The sequence below is a fragment of the Podarcis bocagei genome, assembly GCF_964188305.1.
Source record: "Podarcis bocagei genome assembly, chromosome: 17".
Classification (NCBI taxonomy): Eukaryota; Metazoa; Chordata; class Lepidosauria; order Squamata; family Lacertidae; genus Podarcis; species Podarcis bocagei.
This window is the reverse complement of record NC_138143.1, coordinates 2,443,041-2,464,747: the sequence shown is the minus strand read 5'-3', so window position 1 is coordinate 2,464,747 and position 21,707 is coordinate 2,443,041. Positions and strand designations below refer to the sequence as shown.

The window sequence follows — 21,707 nt, the reverse complement described above, 5'->3', positions numbered from 1 at the left end:
ACGGATGCCTTGTAAGGGCAGAATGAAAATTCCATAGACTGAAGTCGTCGTGGGCAAGTGAGGGGGGAGATGGGCAAATAGCAGCGACACAAAAAGGGTTCTCCCAGTGTTCATTGCCCACGTTGGAAAAGGTTGTAAAGAGGGAATTAGTAAAAAGGATTAACGTCCTTTTTCTCTTGTGCTGTCAACAGTTGCTGGACATGTAGAAATGGAGCAACCATTTGCAGACATAGAAATAAAGTGGGGGGAAACTTTACCTCCAATAAGCTGCTGAAAAATCAGGTTGTGTGGGAGGGCCACCATAGCGTTTTTCTATGCAGGGTTTAATTTGAACCAGGCTCAGGCTCAGAAACCTTTTTGAAGAGGGAGCAGTCATGAGGCAAAAAGAGATTGGCTCTGAGCATCAATCAAATACTTCCATTTTTCAGTAAATTAGGGATGGGAACTTGTAGTACTGCAGGTGTTGGACTATAACTCCCATGACCACTGGCCATTCTGAGATTCATGGGAGTTGGAGTCCAGCAACAACTGGAGAGTCAAAGGTTGCTTAGCGCTCCTTGCCTTCAGGCTGCAGATGGGGCTCACATGCCGGAATACTCCTCCATTCAAAAACAAACATGGAAAATTAGCATGTATGGGAAGAAGCTATGCTGGAAATCTTTTCCCTAACATGCTTGTTTTGTACATTGATTTGTTATTAATTATTATTATTATTATTATTACTACTACTACTACTATTATGGCTACAGCAGCATTCTGCCATGTGAGTTTGAACATACAATTTGAAGCGGTACACTCAGCAAAAGTACTAGACCATGTACACGTAGGATTAGAGGACACAGCATTCCGGAGGGAGAGTGTAGCTTGGGGCCTAGCTATGGTTTAGAAAACATCAGCTCCTGTCTTCCTGGCATTGCTGTTGTCACATCCCTTCCCTTTTCCCAGGGTCAGCATCAGCACCAGGTATCAGGACTTCACCATCGCTGAAGTCTGCCCTGGCCCTTCCTTATTGATGATTTCAGGCACAGCAGGCCAAGTAGCACCAGATGACTGGCTCTAGCGACCCTTTTAATTTCTCCCCTTTCTGTCTCCCAGTTCAGCTTGAGCAGTACCTGTGGGCTCCCCCGGCCACTGGCTCCTTGCTGGCAGTCTCTCTCCAGTTGGCTGATGAGGGCACTCTGGTTGTTGACCAGGGCAGCCAGGGCATGGTACTTCCCTTCCAGCTGGCGATAACTGGCCGCCACGCGCAAGGCCTCGGCAGAGGCGTTGGCCACCCTCCCTTCAAGCTGTGAGGTCTGCCCTGGCCGCTCTCGTCGCTGGAGGATCTCATGAAGCAGCTGAGTGTACAGCTGGGTGACACGAGCATTGATGTTGCGGCTTTCCTTGCGCAGGGCCTTGACTTCACTCACCACGGCCCCGTCCACCTCCACTAGTCGGCGCAGCTCCTCCATCTGGGCCTGCTGATGGCGCAGCTGATCACGCAGCTCGGCCACCTCAGAGCGATTGAGGCCCGGAGGCTCCGGGGGAAGGCGCACGCTGCTCCAGCACACGGCCCCCGTGAACTTCTGCTGTGGCAAGATGAAGGTGTAGGTGCACTTCGGCCCCGTCAGTGGTTCGACACCTGACAGGCCTGGCCTGGCCAGACTCAGCACCACCAGCACCAGGTACTGAGGCTCCATGCTATTAGAAGAAAGGCACTTGTGAGAATTCTAAGGTGTCATAAATAAAACAAATGTTCAGAAGTGCACAAGGTAAACAGACCTATAAGTACATAAACTGCATAACTGAAATAGTACAGGGGAGCAATCCTGATCTTGACTCTTAATGATCCCAAATATTTTCTGTACAGAAGGAAATATTTGGGGAAAACCTATCCCAATAGTTATTTTCACTTTTGAGTCAAAAGGGCAAAGTTTGTTTATGAATAGGGGAGGTCTGGGACCATGGTTTCAGAAACTAGAGTAGCAACAATATGTTATTTAGCAGCAGCAACAACAGCTTGTGCTTTTGGTGGTAGGGTAATATCCATTTCCATTTTTAAAATTATTTTTAATGGTCTTGTGAAAGAGGGATACTTCGCTATATCAATCTGGTCTTTGATTTGATGAGTGTAGGTGACCCTGGAGGTTTCTATAACTGCTGTGACAACCACACATTTCCCTGGCCAAAAAAACCCCACAGCAACAATGAAATACTGAGATTATGATAATGTGCTCTTGTGCAAGACCTCTACATTGTTGTTTTAAATCAGATGAACGTGTACACTCTGATTACAGACCTTGAGGTAATTTGTCTCATTTACTGAAATAATAGCTTCTTCAAATATGGTTATTGAAATTCAGTTATTCCCTCTGAGGTGTAGGTGGGTTCAGGCATGACCCAAGACCAAGATTCAGCTCAAAAAGGATTTATTGGAACATCAGGAACAAGAATGACAAAAGGGGCACTTGGCAAAACACAAACACCACCTGTGATAGGTCGCCTTAATGCTGCAATTAGCAAATCACAACACTGGCTCCATCTCAGCAGCAGCCTGCCAGCTACTAACAATGTCATTGGAGGGTTTTAGAATCATCTCCCTCTTTTGTTATGCAGATGAAGCTCCTGAGCTCCAGGAGGCCAGAAGGCCAGAAGGCCTAGGCCTGCATTGCATGCATACATGACACCCTCAGCATGTGACAACTGGTGGAAAGAGGAATCTTTGGTTTGTCATTGGGACCCACCAGAAACAAAATGGTTGTGCTCAGGTGAGGAGAAGACGGTGTGTCATGTTGCAAGTTATGGGACTGTCTATTGTAAGGGCATTATGGTGCCATAGTACCACACTTTCCTTTCATGAAAGCACTTTAGCAATAATTAAAATATCAGCATAAATAAAGAGTGTCATAAAGTGGTAGGCATCCAGGAGTGTTCCCTGGGGAGTGAAGTCAAACTGTTGGAGAGTCACAGTGTCTGCTGTGGCTGTAGAGACATGGTTTTAAACAATCAGAGCGAACCCTGGGCCTCCTACTTCTTTGAGTAACGTTTCTCCATATATCTGGTTCCTGTGATGGTTTACTGCAGTGGGTGCAGATGAAGGCATCCGGTTGTGCTGCTGCAGATGCACCTCTGTGTTTCTTTTCTCTGTGCTCCTCCCAGTGTTCATTCCTCCTCTGATCACTGCTATGGATGCATGACCAGACTGTCTCCAGGCACTGCAGTCCAGTTGTCTGCAAGGGATTCGCACACAACAGGGTTGATGTTGCCAGCTGGGAATGTGGACTTGGAAGAGCACATCTTTGTTCAACACTCTTCTGCTATGCGATGCCTAAAATCTTCCTGACACAGCACATGTGGAAGGAATTGAGGCATCACTCCTGGGGAGTGTAAGTTTCCCACAGCTCACTTTCATAAGGCAACGTACTCAACATACAAGCCTGGTAGACCTTCGATATGGACTGGCATAAATGGCACCACATTCCCCCAAACCCTTTTGGATAGGTGAGCCATTGTCATAGCTGCCTTACCAATAGGCTTGTCCAGCTCAGCGTCATTGCTGGCTATGGTTGAACCCAGGCAGAAAAAATTGTCCACCACTTCAAGTGTGTGGGCACCAATGCATGGAGTGCCAGCGATATCCTGACCAAAGATGTTGGTCTTTGTCAGGCTGATGGTAAGGCTGAACTCCCTGCAGACTTGAGCAAAAGAGTTGATGAGTTTCTGCAGAGCTTCCTTTGAGTGTACTGTCAAACAGCATTTCTCAGACCCAGCACACCTTTGTCTTGGCATGGAGACATGCCAGGTTGAACAGACCCCAGATACACACCATCTTCAGATGCACTGAAGGCATAGGACAGCAACAGGGAGAAGGTGTCTGAGAATGAACTGTCATACTGGATGTTCTCGTGCAAGAACATGATCAGATTGTGGAGATTATCTAGTTGAGCAGTGTGACGTCCTTTCCAGCTGACAATGTCAAAGGCCTTCATCAGGTCTATTAAGGCAATATACAAGGGTGTCTCAGCTCTCAACATTTCTCCTGCAGCTGACACAGTGAGAAAATCACGTTGACTGTTGACCTCTAAGCTCTAAAGCCGCATTGTAACTCAAGATGGACCCAGTGAGCGAGTAACTGTAATCTGTTGAGAACTATGTGAGCAAAGACGTTTCCCACAGTACTCAGCAACAAGATTCCATGTTGTTACAGTCATGCCAGTCACCTTTGTTCATGTAGAGCAGGGGTCAGCAACCTTTTTCAGCCCTGGGCCGGTCCACCGCCCCTCAGACCATGTGGTGGGCCAGACTATATTTTGAAAAAAATATGAACAAATTCCTATGCCCCACAAATAACCCAGAGATGCATTTTAAATAAAAGGACACATTCTACTCATGTAAAAGCGCGCTGATTCCCGGACCATCCACAGGCCGGATTGAGAAGGCGATTGGGCTACATCTGGCCCCCGGGCCTTAGTTTGCCTACCCCTGCTGTAGAGTGTCATGATGCATGTTTTGTGGCAGGGAATCTTGTTCCCAACGCTGCAAGAGGAGCCTGTGGAGGTGTGTCATGAGGAGGAATTGAAACCGGCTTCCAGCACTTCTCTTTGGATTCCATCCTGTCCTGGGCCTGAGCATTGATGGCATTTTTCAGCTCATTGGGGGAAGAGACCTCTATTTCTTCCAAGACAGAGTCTGGATACTGTTGATTGCTGTGTCAGTTACCATGTTTCCCTGCAAGTACCATTCTTGATAGTGCTCTGCACTTTGCTTCATCTTCTTGCTGAGGTCTGTGATGATCTCTCCAGAAAAGTTTTTCAGCAGTGCAATTTTACCAACTGTTGGTCCAAAGGCTTTCTTCGTGCTTTCATACATTTTGTTTTGCTGGTGTCAGCAGCGAGTTGGGTGCTCTGACACAGCTTTAGTCAGTAGTCATGGGCACATTGTCTGGCAATCCACTGAGCATCACTCTTTGCCTTTCTGAGTGCAGCAAGTGTCTTCTTGCAGGGTGCAAACTTGTAGTTCACAGGGACCCACCACAAATATTACAATTAATGTATGCTAAGCTGTGATAGGTCCACTTTCCCAATATGTCAGGGCCCATTTAAAATGTTGGAAGAGTAATACTAAAAGCATCTATGTCACTGGAGATTAAACTATTCTCCCACTATTAAAAAAATAAAAAGACTTTCTTCATGAGAAAAGACAGAACCAGCATAAGGAAAATACAGGATGCAATGGCTGGATGATACTCCATAAAAGATGAACACCCCATTACTACTATTCCCCATCATTCATCCCTATTTGGTCTATCTGTGTCACCAACTCAATTGCCTATCAGACACCATTCTTTGCCTTATTTGTTCTTTGTGTTTATTTCAATGGAGCCTAGTCATGTCAACTGGTCCTTGCAGCTTCCATTATTTTGGACAGGGACCCTGTTTTTGGATGGTTCCATTGTTTCAAAAGGGAATTTATTGCAGTAGATGATACCTTCATGCACTGAAATGAATATTCCCACTGCAATGAAGAGAATCAGTCTACTTTCCTTCCCCAAAGCAAGTGAATAGTGTCACTGTGGGTCTGGATCAGCCTTTCTCAACCTTGGGTTCCCAGATGGTGCTGGACTACAGTTCCCATTATGTACAGCCATACAGCCAGCAAGGGCAGCAATCAGGGATGATGGGAGTGGTAGTCCAACAACATATGGGATCTCAAGGTTGAGAAAGGCTGGTCTAGAGTGAGTAGCTTTTTCAAGTTTTGTTTTATTTTCATAATAGCATTCTTTCTTGGAAAAAGCTTCATCAGCTGACTTATCCCCCCCACTGGCGGAGGATGGCGGGTGCAGGGGGTGCGGTGCACACTGGGTGTCAGCCATGAGGGCGGGTGACATCGCCGCACAGGTGGTGCCCCCGGATGCTCACGCGGGCAGTGGGCTGCTAGGGATGATGCTGCGGTGGGAGACTAGGACCCCCCCATGCTCACCGTGTGGGCGGCAGATGCCTAGGGAAGCTCACCATGCGGGCGGCTAGGGACGCTTGCTGTGCGGGCGGCTAGCCCCGCCTCTGTGCCGCTCCAGGTGCCATGGCAGGTAGCTCTGCCCCTGATTCCCCCTCAGAGTGGGGCAAGCCAAAAAGCAAAATGGGAGATTGAGAAGAACTTTCAGCTGTTGAAGAACCAGGTTTCCTTCCGGTCCTCCCTTTCCCCTCCTTTGTCTACAAACAAAGTAATTAAAGTAGATAGAGATTTTAATGGGGTGTGTGTGCTGCGTTGTTGCTCTGAATTTACAGGACCGGATCTAAAGGCCTCGTGCTTCAGTGCCAACAGCTGTTGCCAATATGCACTGGGAAATGGATCCAGTTTGGCTCAGGAAAGGCCATTAAAGTCACCACCACTGAGACAGGCAGTTATATACTTCCTGCTTCTTGGCTGCTGCCTTGCAGTTCCCATTAATGGATCTGGAATTCCACAGTAGGGATGGGATGTAGCACAAGACAGTTCAGTTGGAGGCACATGAAAGTTCTTTTTAAAGAGAGTTGAAAGTGGTTTGGAACAAGTTTTACTTCGTACAGGGAACACACGCACTCCCCCCCCCCATGCAGCCACTAGTCAAACCTGCAAAATCTGTTTATTGGAGATGAAAGTTGGGCATGCAAAGCATCACAAGCAGTGATCCCTCCATCAAACTGCCTTCAGCTCAGTGGAAACACTTGTGCCCAACCTTCCAGGAAAATGAGAGAATGGAGAAGAGCCTTCATCCTCAGAACAGGCAAGTCTTGCCTCAGGAAGCAAACTAACCCATCTCTGCTCCATAGGGCATGATTCTGAGAGGCTCCTCACTTTTCTTATAATCCATCCATCACCCAGACTGCTTTTGGTTCAAGTTCACCATCTTCCTAGTTAGGGTAGCTGGCTGAAAATAATGCTGAAAAGGATTATTTAAAAGTAGTATAGAAGGCAATGTCAGCAAATCTTCTATACAACAGCCAAAGGTTCATGAGCCTCCAACCTCTTCTTTCTCCTGTCCACCCTATATCCTGTATATACCCAAAGTACTTCCACTCAGACCCTTCTCCTCCTTACCCCATAGCCTAGTCCATAGGACAGAATTCTCCATCAAGCCTGAACGCCTAAGGGTCAATTCACATTCATCATGGGACATTCAAGAAATCTAGTCAATTAGGTGAAATAAATTATTCAGAGGACAGTTGTTCAGTTCTGGAAGAGAAACAGGGAGTAGCTTGTGTCTTCCTTCACAACAGTCCCCCTTAGAATCATGGGCATAGCCAGGATTTTTGTGAGGGAGGGCAGGACTTTTGTTTGGGGCGGGGGCAAAACCAAGATGGTCAGTTAGTTAAGTATTTCTATTGTTTTACTTGATCTAGGGAGGCAGCTGCCCCCCCCCCCCGGCTAGGCCCATGCTTGGAATGCACTAGATTCACAGGAAAGGAAGTCTGGATTCTCCACAACAACCAAAGGTGAAGGCCAAGATTGTTACACCTCCTCATGTTGCACCTCCCCATGTGTTTCAGAAAGCTCATCAACCTATTTACCGGTAAATAAATATTAAAGGGGCACATATACATTTTGATGTGTGTATATGGGGTGTGCGCATGCTCACACATGCATGCACACACTCCTTAATTAAAAAAAACTCCACAAAGAGGAAGAAAAGTATGTTGGGAGATCTTTTGGGGAGTCAGTAAGTGTCTTCTATGGCTGGCTTTCTCCTGGTTCAGAATTAAGCATGCTGATAACCTGACAGAACCAGTTTTTCATCCATTGCATTGAATGCATTAAAGGCTCTTAAACCAGCCCCACAGCTCTTGGACCGATATATCTGTCTCTGAAACTGAGTAGCTGAGCATTCCACAGAGACAATAAAAATACTGCATGTGAAGGTTCATGATTTTACAAATACCAATGATTAAAATATACATTTCCTTGTGCTTTTGCACAATTCCCATACATGGATGCTATTAATCTGTGAGAGAATTCAGAAAACACATGCTTCATGGCTCAGTCCACATTTGTGTTTGTAGCTGGCAGCAAAGCTGACATAAACCTCATGTGTGATGATGCTACACTTTGCTAAAATGGTTTGCTGCCTGCCAGCGCTGTGAAATGCTCTGTGAGCAAGCAAGGACGAACACAGAGTGGGGCTTCACTCTAACCAACTCCAGGCAGGGTCTAGGGAGGAATCAAGAGCACAGATTTAGTTAGAGCAGTGTCTCCCTGAGGCTTGAGGGGAGGGATGCTGAAGAGAACAAGCGCCTGCCCGCCTGGTTACAGATGGTGCCTCTTTCCTGTGTAAACACAGGGTCCATTCCCAGGCTCCCTGGGCAGCGCCATATGGGGCTTATCACTGCTCTTTAACCTCCTCATCACCCCTGACCCTGTTCTCATGTCAGACGTCAAGAGGAGAAAGGGAGATTCAAATAGTAAAATGCAAATGGTACCAATGGATCGTTCTCTGCAGAGGGGAAATTCCATTCTCTAGACGTGGCCTCCTTCAGGCAACTTGACTGAGGGGGATTACTTGCCATCTTGCCTTTGACCACATTTCAATATGTCACCACCTATCTATGCCAGAAGAGTATCTGGCTGGCATAGGAATGTGATCAAAGGCAAGAAGGCAATCCCCAGCCAAGTTGCCTGAAAGAGGCCGCGTCTACACATAAGGGCTATTTCAGACTTCTGTTTGTGCTGCAATTTCTAGGCACAGGTTTGGGACTTTCAGGCAGGGGTCCAAGTAGTTTCCCTTTGACCTGCAACTTTCCCTGGGAAACAGTGTTTGTTCCGATCCAGCGGTAAAGAACAGGTTTTCCTGGAGAAAACAGAGGACAAAGGGGAAGCTTCTCGTACCCATGTTTGAAAGTCCCAAACCCTTGCTTAGAAACTGTAGCACAAATGGAAGTCTCGAAGTTACTTCAACATAGGAATTGTGGGGGAAATTCCAATTTGGTCACATTTAAGGTGGAACCTTTTAAATTTGTGCATTCTGAAACAGCATGGGAACACAAACACAGCCATCCTTCAAAATTCCAATTTTTCTTGATTTTATAATGCAGTTCTCCAGCCATGTAATGTGTACAAAAATGCACATACTGGCCAGTGGGAGCGTGACGCATGGTGGTCACACAACTGAGGAGTCAGTCCTCAGGGAATGTGCAGGCGACCTTGGAACGGACAGCTCATGGAAGAACCCCGACCAAACCTAAGAGGAGGTGTGTAGTGGTGATAGGGGATTCCCTACTGAGGGGAACAGAAGCAGTGATCTGTGGGCCTGACAAGATGTCTCGGGAAGTGTGCTGTCTCCCCGGGGCTAAGATCCAAGATGTAACTGAACAACTGCAAGGAATCATAAAACCCACTGACAAATACCCCTTCCTCTTGGTTCATGTGGGAACCAATGACACTGCAAGCAATAGCCTCCAGAAGATCAAAAGAGACTACGAGGCTCTGGGCAGGAAATTGAAGCAATTAAATGCACAAATTGTCATCTCATCTGTCCTCCCAGTTGAACGACGTGGCCCAGGGAGAGAGGGAAAAATAGTGGAAGTGAACAGCTGGCTTCGCAAATGGTGTAAACAGGAACGGTTTGGATTCTTAGATCACGGACTGCAGTTTCTTGAAGATGGACTTCTGGCAAGCGATGGGCTGCACCTCACAACGGTTGGGAGAAATATTTTTGCCAAAAATCTCAGAAACCTCATCAGGAGGGCTTTAAACTGACTAATGTGGGGGAGGGAGACAGTGCTCCTGAAGGTAGGAGTCTATCAATTGATGAAGATGATCATCCAAATGTCATAGACCAAATGGAGCAAACAGCACGCAGACCTAGTGGTGGGAGGAAAAAATCCTTAAATAAGAGTCATGGGGGAATGATTAATGGACTTCAATGTCTGTACACTAATGCGCAAAGCATGGGAAATAAACAAGATGAGCTTGAGCTCTTGGTACAGCAAACTAAATATGACATAATAGGCATCACTGAAACCTGGTGGGATAAGTCCCATGATTGGAATGTAATAATGGGGGGATACAATCTATTTCGGAGAAACAGACCAGACAAGAAAGGAGGAGGAGTGGCGTTATATGTCAGGGATGTGTATACCTGTGAAGAGATCCAAGATTTAGAACCTCAAAGCCAAAGTGAGAGCATTTGGGTCAAAATTAAGGGAGAGAAGAATAACAGTGACCTCATTGTGGGAGTTTACTATAAATCCCCAAGCCAAACGGAGGACATAGATGATGCCTTCCTGGAACAGATGGCCAAGCATGCAAAAGGAAGGGAGATAGTAGTAATGGGGGACTTCAATTACCCGGATATTTGTTGGATGTCAAACTCAGCCAAGAGCATAAGGTCAAACAGATTCCTCACTGGCCTTGCAGACAACTTCATTGTCCAGAAAGTGGGAGAAGCAACAAGAGGAACAGCCATTTTAGATCTGGTCCTAACCAATGTTGATGACCTGGTTAGTGGGGTAGAAGTGGAAGGATCATTAGGCGCGAGTGATCATGCTCTTCTGAAGTTTACTATACAGCGGAAAGGAGCAGCCAAGCATACTAGGACTCAATTTCTTGACTTTAAGAAAGCCGACTTCATAAAACTTAGGGAAGTGCTGGGTGAGATCCCATGGACAGTAATACTAAAAGGAAAGGGAGTTCATGATGGCTGGGAGTTTGTTAAGAGGGAGATAGTAAAAGCACAACGTCAGGCAATACCAATGAGACGGAAACATGGAAGGTGCCTAAAGAAGCCAGGGTGGCTATCTAAAGAACTTTTAACTGAGTTAAGATTAAAAAAGGATGTGTACAAAAAATGGAAAAGGGGGGAAACCACCAAAGAGGAATTCAAACAAATAGCCAGCACGTGTAGACACAAAGTCAGAAAAGCTAAAGCACAGAATGAACTCAGGCTTGCTAGAGAGGTTAAAAGCAACAAAAAAGGCTTTTATGGGTATGTTCGTAGCAAAAAGAAGAACAAAGAAACAGTGGGGTCACTCAGAGGAGAAGATGGTGAAATGCAAACAGGGGACACAGAAAGGGCTGAACTCCTCAATGCCTTCTTTGCCTCAGTCTTCTCCGATAAAGAAAACAATGCCCGACCTGAAGAATTTGGAGCAAATGATTCAGCAGAGGAAACACAGCCCAGAATAACTAAGGAGATAGTACAAGAATACTTGGCTAGTTTAGATGTATTCAAGTCTCCAGGGCCAGATGAACTGCATCCAAGAGTATTAAAAGAACTGGCAAATGTGATCTCAGAACCACTGGCAGTCATCTTTGAGAATTCCTGGAGAACAGGCGAAGTCCCGGCAGACTGGAGGAGGGCAAATGTTGTCCCTATTTTCAAAAAGGGGGAAAGAGAGGACCCAAATAATTACCGCCCAGTCAGTCTGACATCAATACCAGGGAAGATTCTGGAGCAGATAATTAAGAAAACAGTCTGTGAGCACCTAGAAAGGAATGCTGTGATCACCAATAGTCAGCATGGATTTCTGAAAAATAAGTCATGTCAGACTAACCTGATCTCGTTTTTTGACAGAATTACAAGCCTGGTAGATGAAGGGAACTCAGTGGATATAGCCTACCTTGATTTCAGTAAGGCATTTGACAAGGTGCCCCATGATATTCTTGTAAAGAAGCTGGTAAAATGCGGTCTTGACTATGCTACCACTCAGTGGATTTGTAACTGGCTGACTGACCGAACCCAAAGGGTGCTCATCAATGGTTCCTCTTCATCCTGGAGAAGAGTGACTAGTGGGGTGCCACAGGGTTCTGTCTTGGGCCCGGTCTTATTCAACATCTTTATCAACGACTTGGATGATGGACTCAAGGGCATCCTGATCAAATTTGCAGATGACACCAAACTGGGAGGGGTGGCTAACACCCCCGAGGACAGGATCACACTTCAAAATGACCTTGACAGATTAGAGAACTGGGCCAAAACAAAGAAGATGAATTTTAACAGGGAGAAATGTAAAGTATTGCACTTGGGCAAAAAAAATGAGAGGCACAAATACAAGATGGGGGACACCTGGCTTGAGAGCAGTACATGTGAAAAGGATCTAGGAGTCTTGGTTGACCACAAACTTGACATGAGCCAACAGTGTGACGCGGCAGCTAAGAAAGCCAATGCAATTCTGGGCTGCATCAATAGGAGTATAGCATCTAGATCAAGGGAAGTAATAGTGCCACTGTATTCTGCTCTGGTCAGACCTCACCTGGAGTACTGTGTCCAGTTCTGGGCACCACAGTTCAAGAAGGACACTGACAAACTGGAACGTGTCCAGAGGAGGGCAACCAAAATGGTCAAAGGCCTGGAAACGATGCCTTATGAGGAACGGCTAAGGGAGCTGGGCATGTTTAGCCTGGAGAAGAGGAGGTTAAGGGGTGATATGATAGCCATGTTCAAATATATAAAAGGATGTCACATAGAGGAGGGAGAAAGGTTGTTTTCTGCTGCTCCAGAGAAGCGGACACGGAGCAATGGATCCAAACTACAAGAAAGAAGATTCCACCTAAACATTAGGAAGAACTTCCTGACAGTAAGAGCTGTTTGACAGTGGAATTTGCTGCCAAGGAGTGTGGTGGAGTCTCCTCCTTTGGAGGTCTTTAAGCAGAGGCTTGACAACCATATGTCAGGAGTGCTCTGATGGTGTTTCCTGCTTGGCAGGGGGTTGGACTCGATGGCCCTTGTGGTCTCTTCCAACTCTATGATTCTATGATTCTATGATTCTATGATTCTATGATTCTATGATTCTAGGAGGAGGAGGAGGTGGCCGACAAGTGCAGGAGGTGGATCCAGCTACCCAGAGTCTGACACCCTGAGGCAACTGCCTCACCTACCCTCCTCTGGTCTGAAAGGGCCCAAAATAGTTAGACTCTAAGAAGAAAGAGAACCCTAAAGTATGACCTTTTATAGTTGCTGCTTTCAGGTTTTCAAACTTAGTCACAAGAAACTTGAAAGCTGATATTCTCAGCCAGGGGTCAGCAACCTTTTTCAGCCGTTTGGGGGGCTGGACTATATTTTGGGGGGGGGAATGAACGAACTCCTATGCCTGACAAATAACCCAGAGATGCATTTTAAATAAAAGCACACATTCTACTCATGTCAAAACACGCTGATTCCTGGACCATCCACAGGCCGGATTGAGAAGGCGATTGGGCCGCATCTGGCCCCCGGGCCTTAGGTTGCCTTCCCCTGTTCTCAGCAATCTGAATTCCAACAGTGACTTCAAAAGAAGTGAAATATACTCAGAGTCACAAAGTGATTTCATGCTCTTTATTCAGCTCATAGTGGTGAGGAGGAATGAATGAATGTCCCCTCACAGTATCTGCTTTATATACATTATTTACACAATGGGCTGCACATGATTGGCTAATTCTGGAATTCTACTGTAAGCCAATCAGGTTGTGGATTCACTTCTATCTGGAGCAGGATTGGGTGGTTCCTGCCAACCAATCATACTGCTGCATTGTTCTAGGACCAATCAGACTGCTGCATTTTGGATCCTATTGTTCTAGGACCAATCAGACTGCTGCAGTTTGGATCCCATTCAACTCAGTACATAACAAGAAGAAAAGAGCATCTCCTAAAGCCCATTTACAATTTTAAAATTAGAATCATAGAATCATAGAATCATAGAATCATAGAGTTGGAAGAGACCACAAGGGCCATCGAGTCCAACCCCCTGCCAAGCAGGAAACACCATCAGAGCACTCCTGACATATGGTTGTCAGGCCTCTGCTTAAAGACCTCCAAAGAAGGAGACTCCACCACACTCCTTGGCAGCAAATTCCACTGTCGTACAGCTCTTACTGTCAGGAAGTTCTTCCTAATGTTTAGGTGGAATCTTCTTTCTTGTAGTTTGGATCCATTGCTCTGTGTCCACTTCTCTGGAGCAGCAGAAAACAACCTTTCTCCCTCCTCTATGTGACATCCTTTTATATATTTGAACATGGCTATCATATCACCCCTTAACCTCCTCTTCTCCAGGCTATACATGCCCAGCTCCCTTAGCCGTTCCTCATAAGGCAACGTTTCCAGGCCTTTGACCATTTTGGTTGCCCTCCTCTGGACACGTTCCAGTTTGTCAGTGTCCTTCTTGAACTGTGGTGCCCAGAACTGGACACAGTACTCCAGGTGAGGTCTGACCAGAGCAGAATACAGTGGCACTATTACTTCCCTTGATCTAGATGCTATACTCCTATTGATGCAGCCCAGAATTGCATTGGCTTTTTTAGCTGCTGCATCACACTGTTGGCTCATGTCAAGTTTGTGGTCAACCAAGACTCCTAGATCCTTTTCACATGTACTGCTCTCAAGCCAGGTGTCCCCCATCTTGTATTTGTGCCTCTCATTTTTTTTGCCCAAGTGCAATACTTTACATTTCTCCCTGTTAAAATTCATCTTGTTTGTTTTTGCCCAGTTCTCTAATCTGTCAAGGTCGTTTTGAAGTGTGACCCTGTCCTCTGGGGTGTTAGCCACCCCTCCCAGTTTGGTGTCATCTGCAAATTTGATCAGGATGCCCTTGAGTCCATCATCCAAGTCGTTGATAAAGGGTTCGGTCAGTTTGTGCATTAATTTAAGATAACAATTTGTGCATTTAATTGCTTCATTTTCCTGCCCAGAGCCTCGTAGTCTCTTTTGATCTTCTGGAGGCTATTGCTTGCAGTGTCATTGGTTCCCACATGAACCAAGAGGAAGGGGTATTTGTCAGTGGGTTTTATGATTCCTTGCAGTCGTTCAGTTACATCTTGGATCTTAGCCCCGGGGAGACAACACACCTCCCGAGACATCTTGTCAGGCCCACAGATCACTGCTTCTGTTCCCCTCAGTAGGGAATCCCCTATTACCACTACACGCCTCCTCTTAGGTTTGGTCGGGGTTCTTCCGTGAGCTGTCCATTCCAAGGTCGCCTGCACATTCCCTGAGGACTGACTTTGCTGCTCATCTTCATATACCTGATCAACTGTAATGAGGGAGAGATCCTCAAATGGAGTCTGTTCTTCGTCTTCCATGCTAGGGGAGAGGACTTCAAAGCGATTGTGTATTTCTAAACAATCAGAGCGAACCCTGGGCCTCCTACTTCTTTGAGTCACGTTTCTCCACATATCTGGCACCTGTGTTGGTGAACTAGCCTCCTTCTCAGGGGTGTCCCCTGTCTCCTGCTTGGTGGAGACAGTGTTCTCTGTTGCTTCCAATCAACATACAATTGCTGCAGGTAAAGCTGCCTGCAACCTTTGGCAAAATGGCAAACATTGCATAGGAACCGCAGGCGACTGCAGCTGTTTCCTCACCCTCCATCTTGAAAACGTGTCGTTGGGGGTGGCTGCAGTGGTCCTCCATATTAAAAAGCTTGAAGACAGGACAAATAACCCCCCCAAAAAACCTAGGTCTCCCCCAACAAACGTTTGAGACTAGCTCCCCTAAATCTAAAAGATGGATCAAACTGTGCTGCCCTGCTAGCTCTGATAAGCTCCTCCCACAGCTAATCACCTTCCTCAACAGAAACCCTGCCCCCTCTGACCTTTGCACAGGGAGAACAGCTAATCAGCCACAAAGAAACACACACACACAAGAAAACCCTTTTGCTCCTTCTTCAGCTGCTGCCCTGCAAGCTCATTGTAAATGCAGAAATAAAAACAATTCCATAAAGCATGTTGTCAGAACTGCTTCCCGATCCTAGCTCACAGAGGATCACGCTAGCCAGCGGTCACTTTATAAAAGTCTTTATTGAGTTACAGTTTCCATTCTCAAGCTGCTGCGCGCAACTCTACGTCTTAAGGGTTAGACCGGCGAAGCTCCGTCTGAGTCTCCGCCCCCTGTGCACCAGCTTACTAACCTAGCTTTACTCCACCTTTTCCGCCTGACCGTTCTTCTCTGGGTCCCTCTGCCCCCCGGGGTCTCTTCCTTCCGGGACTCTTCTGACGCGGACCCCCCGGACCCTCCTGTCTCCTTGCGCCGGGCTTTAGGACCTGGCTCCCTTTCCGGGCTGCTTACTGCGCCACCTTCCTGTGCATTTGAACTTGGCGCGCGCGCCCAACCTTCCACTTTCCTCCTGACCGTTTCTTCACTCTCCGATGGAGGTGTGGCCACTCCTGACTCGTGCCCTCCCTCCTGTTGCGAGCTGCCAGCGCTTGATACCTGGCGCCCTTCTTCTCCCCTGCTCTCTGTTGGTGACGCTGGTCCCGATTTCCAACTGCTCCCCTCTGAGCCCCCTCTGGACCCTTCTTCCTGGGGTGTCCCCCTAGGCTCCCCCCTTGCTCTGGCCACTGGTGCTCCTTTCTGTGAATCTTCTGATTCACTGGAAAGACTCGGAGATCTCGGGTCGTCGTCATCACTCATCTTTTCTTCTGCCTCCTCCCCCTCGCTCTCTGTTTCCTCCCTTGCCCTCGCCTCTGCTCCTGAACCCCTGACACATGTGTTTCATGATCATGATTTACATATTAATAGAATTGCCAAGCATGTGATAGAAATCAAGGGATTACTGCTCCAAGGCTTTTCTGATTTGTTAATCAGCACCTCCCAAGTCACCTTCTCTGCACAAATAGTTCTCTGGACTCTGACCAGAGTGATCCTGAGCATCTAGATTTTTTAAAATAAATATTTTTAAAGTCATATTATAATGCAGGCTTCCTCAACCTTGGCCCTCCAGATTTTTTGAGACTACAGTTCCCATTATCCATGACCACTGGTCCTGCTAGCTAGGGATCATGGGAGTTGTAGGCCAAAACCTCTGGAGGGCCGAGGTTGAGGAAGCCTGTTATAGTGCTACTGAACATGCACATTGTGCTTTCCCATGTGAAGTTAACCTGCTTCTTGATTGTTTTTAATGAAAATATTATGCAAAGTAGGAAAATATGTAATGCAAAGCACACTTCTCCCTTTGATGCAACTGTAACATTAAACTTTCTGGGTGGAAACTGTAGACATAATCCAGGACATTGGATTACTCATTGAAATATCTCCCATTTCAGTCCCCTCAAATATTTTATCCCCATAACGTGATCTTGGCCTTTGGAGTTGGCTCCTGTGTTCCATTTGTGGCATGAAGGATCTTTCAGATCTACTATATTCCCATTTCTAAACAGAGATTTCTCCTTAGACATCAGTATGGGCTGACTCAGGGATGTATAACATAGTTGGGATACTGTCTTCATTATTCACAAGTATCACTCCTCTCCCTGCCTCCCCACACTCCAAAAAAAATTCAAGCGTTATGAACAGAATCCAGGAATCCTAAAATACACATTTGCTCTCTTGCTCTCAGACACAGAACTGAGCTGAAGGGAAAGAAATAAAAATACATCCATTAATAAGTAACTTTGTTCTAAATATAGATGAGAACTGGAAACTTTTCTGGATTGCTTGGCTTCTGTGTAACTTGGAACTGTGCATTCTCCCAGTCCAATCAAATATATTATTGGCTTTACCTGGCTGCTTATTGCGTCCGGCTGCTTCAGACAGAACTCAAAGAGTCCAATACCTTCTTTCAAATCAACCCATTTCAACTCACATTCTTTCCAGAGCCAGGAACTCCCAAAGTCCTGGCTCTCTGTCTTCCTTGCTCGCCAGGCCCTCATCCTGCCTTGCAAATCAGACATCATCCCAGTGCCAGAAAAAAGTGTTAAATTCTCTGAGCTGCACACTTCAGCCCATCAGAATATGACATCCAACTTCCTCTTATGGCAGTTTTAGTTGTGTACTACTATTAATAAAGAATTAAATGCACGAGGTGTGATCTCCTCCATCCACCCCTTTGCCCTCTCACGGTACTACAATGATCCAACAGGATGGTGAAGCAAGTGCGGGGTGCAGCTTGCTGCATGACAGCACATGTGACAGCCTTGATGAGGGTGTGGGTGCTACTTCAAAATGCATGGACAGCTCCTGCAGGGCAGCCACTAGGTCCACACCTTCCTCCTACATGAGACACTATAAATCAGTGGTGTAGTGGGTGGGGCACAGAGGCAGTTGCCTCAGGTGCAAAATTGTTAGGGGTGCAAAATGTCAACACCCGGTACAGCTGTGAGCTTCCATCACTGGGCTCAATTGAAAACAGCTTCTCCACAAAAACCTGAAAGTGACCTCTCCAAACAACGGAAAGACTCTTTTCTTATCTCTGCGGCTCCAATCTCCTAGGTGACAGAGACACTGTTAGGCAGTTGAATGCTGGGCATGGCCCCGGGCGCTGGAAACCCAAGCTACACGATTGCTACATTGCTAGGCACTTATGCACCAGTGGAGGCCTTCTTTTGGAGAAGAATGCTCCTGACCTGGCCCAACACTGCAGCCTGCAGCCCAGGTATAGGGGACCCCCCTTGATGTTGAGTCCATCAATCACAGGCACCACAACCACATCGTCAAGGACGATGGAGCAACAACATCTGTAGGGTCTTCAGAAGGTACTGTCCAAAGCATAAAAGGTGTGCAATGCTATCTAAAAAGTGTTAACTGCAGCATCAGGAAACTGAACATGCTGGAATGGGTAACTACTGACACACTTACACCCAATGAATTGTCTATGTATGTGACTGTCTGCAGTGAGTCTTACTGACTGCAGTTTTGTTCCTTCCACACAATTTGGAAGCATTTCCTGCTAACAGTATCATTGAACTGGCTTCTCCTGAGCTTATTTACTTGGGCAGTGGGAGCTTTCCCATGATCCAAGAAGCTTTTTCTTACTGGCTACTTGATGTTTATACTGGCTGAGCAGAACAGCTAACACTTCTCCTACCAAAGGGGCCTCAGCAGCAGAGGAGCTATCAAAGCTATCTTCAGCACAAGTTGGTGGGTATATTAAAGCAAAAAGGAGAGAGCAGTTTAGTTCCCATTGCTTGCACAATAGACCCTCTCTCCTCCCGTTGAAATCTCTAAATAATTGTACTGTGTATAGCCATAATAATGTCAGAGAAGAGAGAATTTTGGTACCCTTTGCATACTAGAATTCGTTCTTCCATGACAAAAGTCAAAGTTCTGTCTTCTCTGCTATCTGGTCACCCTAGCAAATTAAGACAAATTAAAACATGGCAGCAAGCTGTGGGAGCTGTTGTGGGACCTTGAGTGAACCCCAATATTTTTCTTCTGTTAACCATATGCTATACCAGGTTTTAAAACACAACACAACTTTGCTGTTTCTGTTTGTGTGCACCCAAGGGTTGTTTAAATACATCTCCATCAGCAGCAGTGGAACAACCAATCCAGCGCCTGGGGCAGAACACTTTGTGAGGCCTCCGAGGAGTCTGCCTGCCTCCTCCCACTCAGCCACCCTACAGCTAAGGGGGAGGTGGCGGGCGGACCGTTTGGGGCAGCATGGAGCCTGCGGGCGCCCAAGCCACTGTGTCACTCCCAGGAGAGACGTGTGGCTCGGGCACGCTGCAGTGAGTGCTGCTCTGCATTTTGTCACCCCCCTCAGTGTTGACACCCAGGGTAGACCGCCCCCCGCCCCCTTCCTCCGCCCTGTCCATCGTATCAACAGCTCTGTGTGTTCACACCTTGGCTGGAGAGGTGGCTAGAGAAGAATTAGGACTCCAGTTGGAATAAAGGTGCTTTGAGAAACAACACCTATAACAGTAGTTTCCTACAACAAAGTACAAGTAGGCATTCTGGGTAGGGGAACATGTGGATTCCAGCAACAGCTGCAGATTCTACTCCCATAAGTCCCAGCTAGCAGAACAAAGTGGTCAAGGGTTTGTAGTCCAGTATCATGTGGAAGGCCACAGGTTCCCCACTGCTGTGTTAAGGGTATAAAGACTACCAGGAAAGCAAACTGCATCTTGCCCACAGTGAATTGTGAGAACAGTTTCTGTATCTAGACACTTGGGCATCTCATGCATGATTCCCCCCCACTTCAGATCTTACACCAGAATCACATAAAATGTTTCCCCCCTTTCTGGTGAACACTGAAAGAGCCAGACTAAACATTAGGGAAAAAATTGAGATTGTGCTTACCTGTAATTCATAGGGCTTCAGGTTTCCAAAGTTGAGCTTTTCTGTGAACCTCCTTAAGTGTGTGGATGGTCTCTGTTAAGCTTGTCAGTTATCTAGCAGCAGATTACAAAAAGGGTGGGAATGCAGATCTCCTTTAAGAAGAAGAAAAGAGCAAATGGGGAAATCCCAGCCGCTCCATCTACTCCAATCAGCACATCCTTCCCACACTAGGCAGTGCCTAGCAAACCAAGTCTTTCCCTCCCCAGGAGGCTAAGCAGCCTCCTGGGATGGGAATATCATTCTTGACCTTATAATCAAGAGCTGTAAATATTTACTTCTTGCTCCTTCCAGATGCTTGTTCAGGCCCTGTCCCTGCTGAGAGGAGCTGCACGCATGCTCTTTCGCTGGCTCTCTGTGTACACATCTGTCTCTCTCTTTCACTCCGCTTCTTCAGTTGAGAAATTGGAGTTTGGCAGCCACAACTTTCCAGGTCTCGTGAGCAGCTTCCCCTCCCAGCTCCTGCCTGCGCAATGGAATAGTCCCTTCAAAAGAGGAGGTGTGGCACATCTTATGGGCAAGAGTTTTATTGGCACTTGGAGCATCTTGGCCTGGCTCCATCAAATTTACCCACAACTTGTCTGCAAAGCAGTTCTCCAAAACAGTTGTTTTAGCTTAAGGATAGGAAGCTGTTTTTTTTAAAAAAACAACAACACACCAATCCTGGTGCACATAGTTAAGAATGTGTGCTGTGCATCAGGAAGCCCCTGATCCAACAACCCCCAACTCACTAGGAGGCAGAACAGATAGTGTATGATCAGATCTCACTACACTTCATTTATCTTGAAAAATTAAGCTGGGAGGGAATGAATTAGGGGCCTCGGCACTGTCCTCCCGCCCCATTCTCTCCCCCACAAGATTTCCTTGATTTTTCTTGCCCCTCTAAAGCTGTCTCCATAACCTGTGGCCCTCCAGATAATGATCAACTCCTGTCATCCTAAATTGGCATCGCCAGGGATGAGGGAAATTGTAGTCCAGAAACACAGGGCCAAAGGGTTCCCCAAGCCTGCCGTACTCCACTGTTTATGCCCCACAAGAAATAGGAGGAGACACACATTGCAAGGTTCCTGTGGGGTTGCCTTGTTTTCCCCCTGTGGCAATGCTTTTAATCATAGACAGACAGACAGCAGAGGTGGAATTAGGGAGGCCACTGGTGGAGGAACGCAGGGGCAGGCAGGGGGAGCGCACTGCCCCCGGCCCCATTGGGGAGGGGGTACCATCACTGCCGCCCCCCGGACACGCGCCGCGCACCCCACCGCGCCAGGCGCCATGCCCCTGCGTGCGGCGCGCCACACCCCCAGAATGCATGCAGGCCCCACAGGCGACATGCCATGCCCCCGGGACATGCGCCAGCCGTGCCCCTGCCTGCTCTCTGCCCCCGGTGCCAGAGCATTCAGCTTCGCCACTGAGGGAGGCCCGACTGGTTCTGTCACACTGTGCACTGAGCCTAGAGGGGCCACATGGCACCACAACTATGACTTAGTAAATTAGCACCATGGAGAGTGAGAGGCAGGGAGGCACTGAATTTTGGCCTTGCAGCTGAAATTTTAAAGACCAGATTCCACCCCTTCAAGTGCCTACTTGGTATACCCAGGGTAGCTAGGAATTTAGGAACTGACGTTTCTTGTAGTATTGAAAAAGTAGTGGGAGAAAATTAACATGCTAAATTTCTTTGGAACTGGATGCAGTTACAGAAACAGGAGCAGAGCCCAGTAACCCTTGGCTATTGAAGTGA

At 47.0% G+C, this 21,707-nt stretch overlaps 1 protein-coding gene across 2 annotated transcripts in view; it reads right to left on the bottom strand.

Moving 5' to 3' along the window:
- Positions 1-20,420, bottom strand: part of LOC308577314 (angiopoietin-related protein 2-like) — a 31,822-nt gene extending 11,402 nt beyond the window's left edge. The window contains exons 1-2 of one of the 2 annotated variants that reach the window (XM_081177408.1): positions 19,937-20,420; positions 1,113-1,709 (exon numbers count right to left, since the gene is read on the bottom strand). In XM_081177408.1, coding sequence (XP_081033534.1) covers positions 1,113-1,679 — 567 coding nt within the window. In that variant the 5' untranslated portion in view covers positions 1,680-1,709; positions 19,937-20,420. The remainder of the gene's footprint in view (positions 1-1,112; positions 1,710-19,936) is intronic. The other variant, XM_081177407.1, reaches the window with a different exon arrangement.
- Between the last annotated feature and the right edge of the window lie 1,287 nt (positions 20,421-21,707).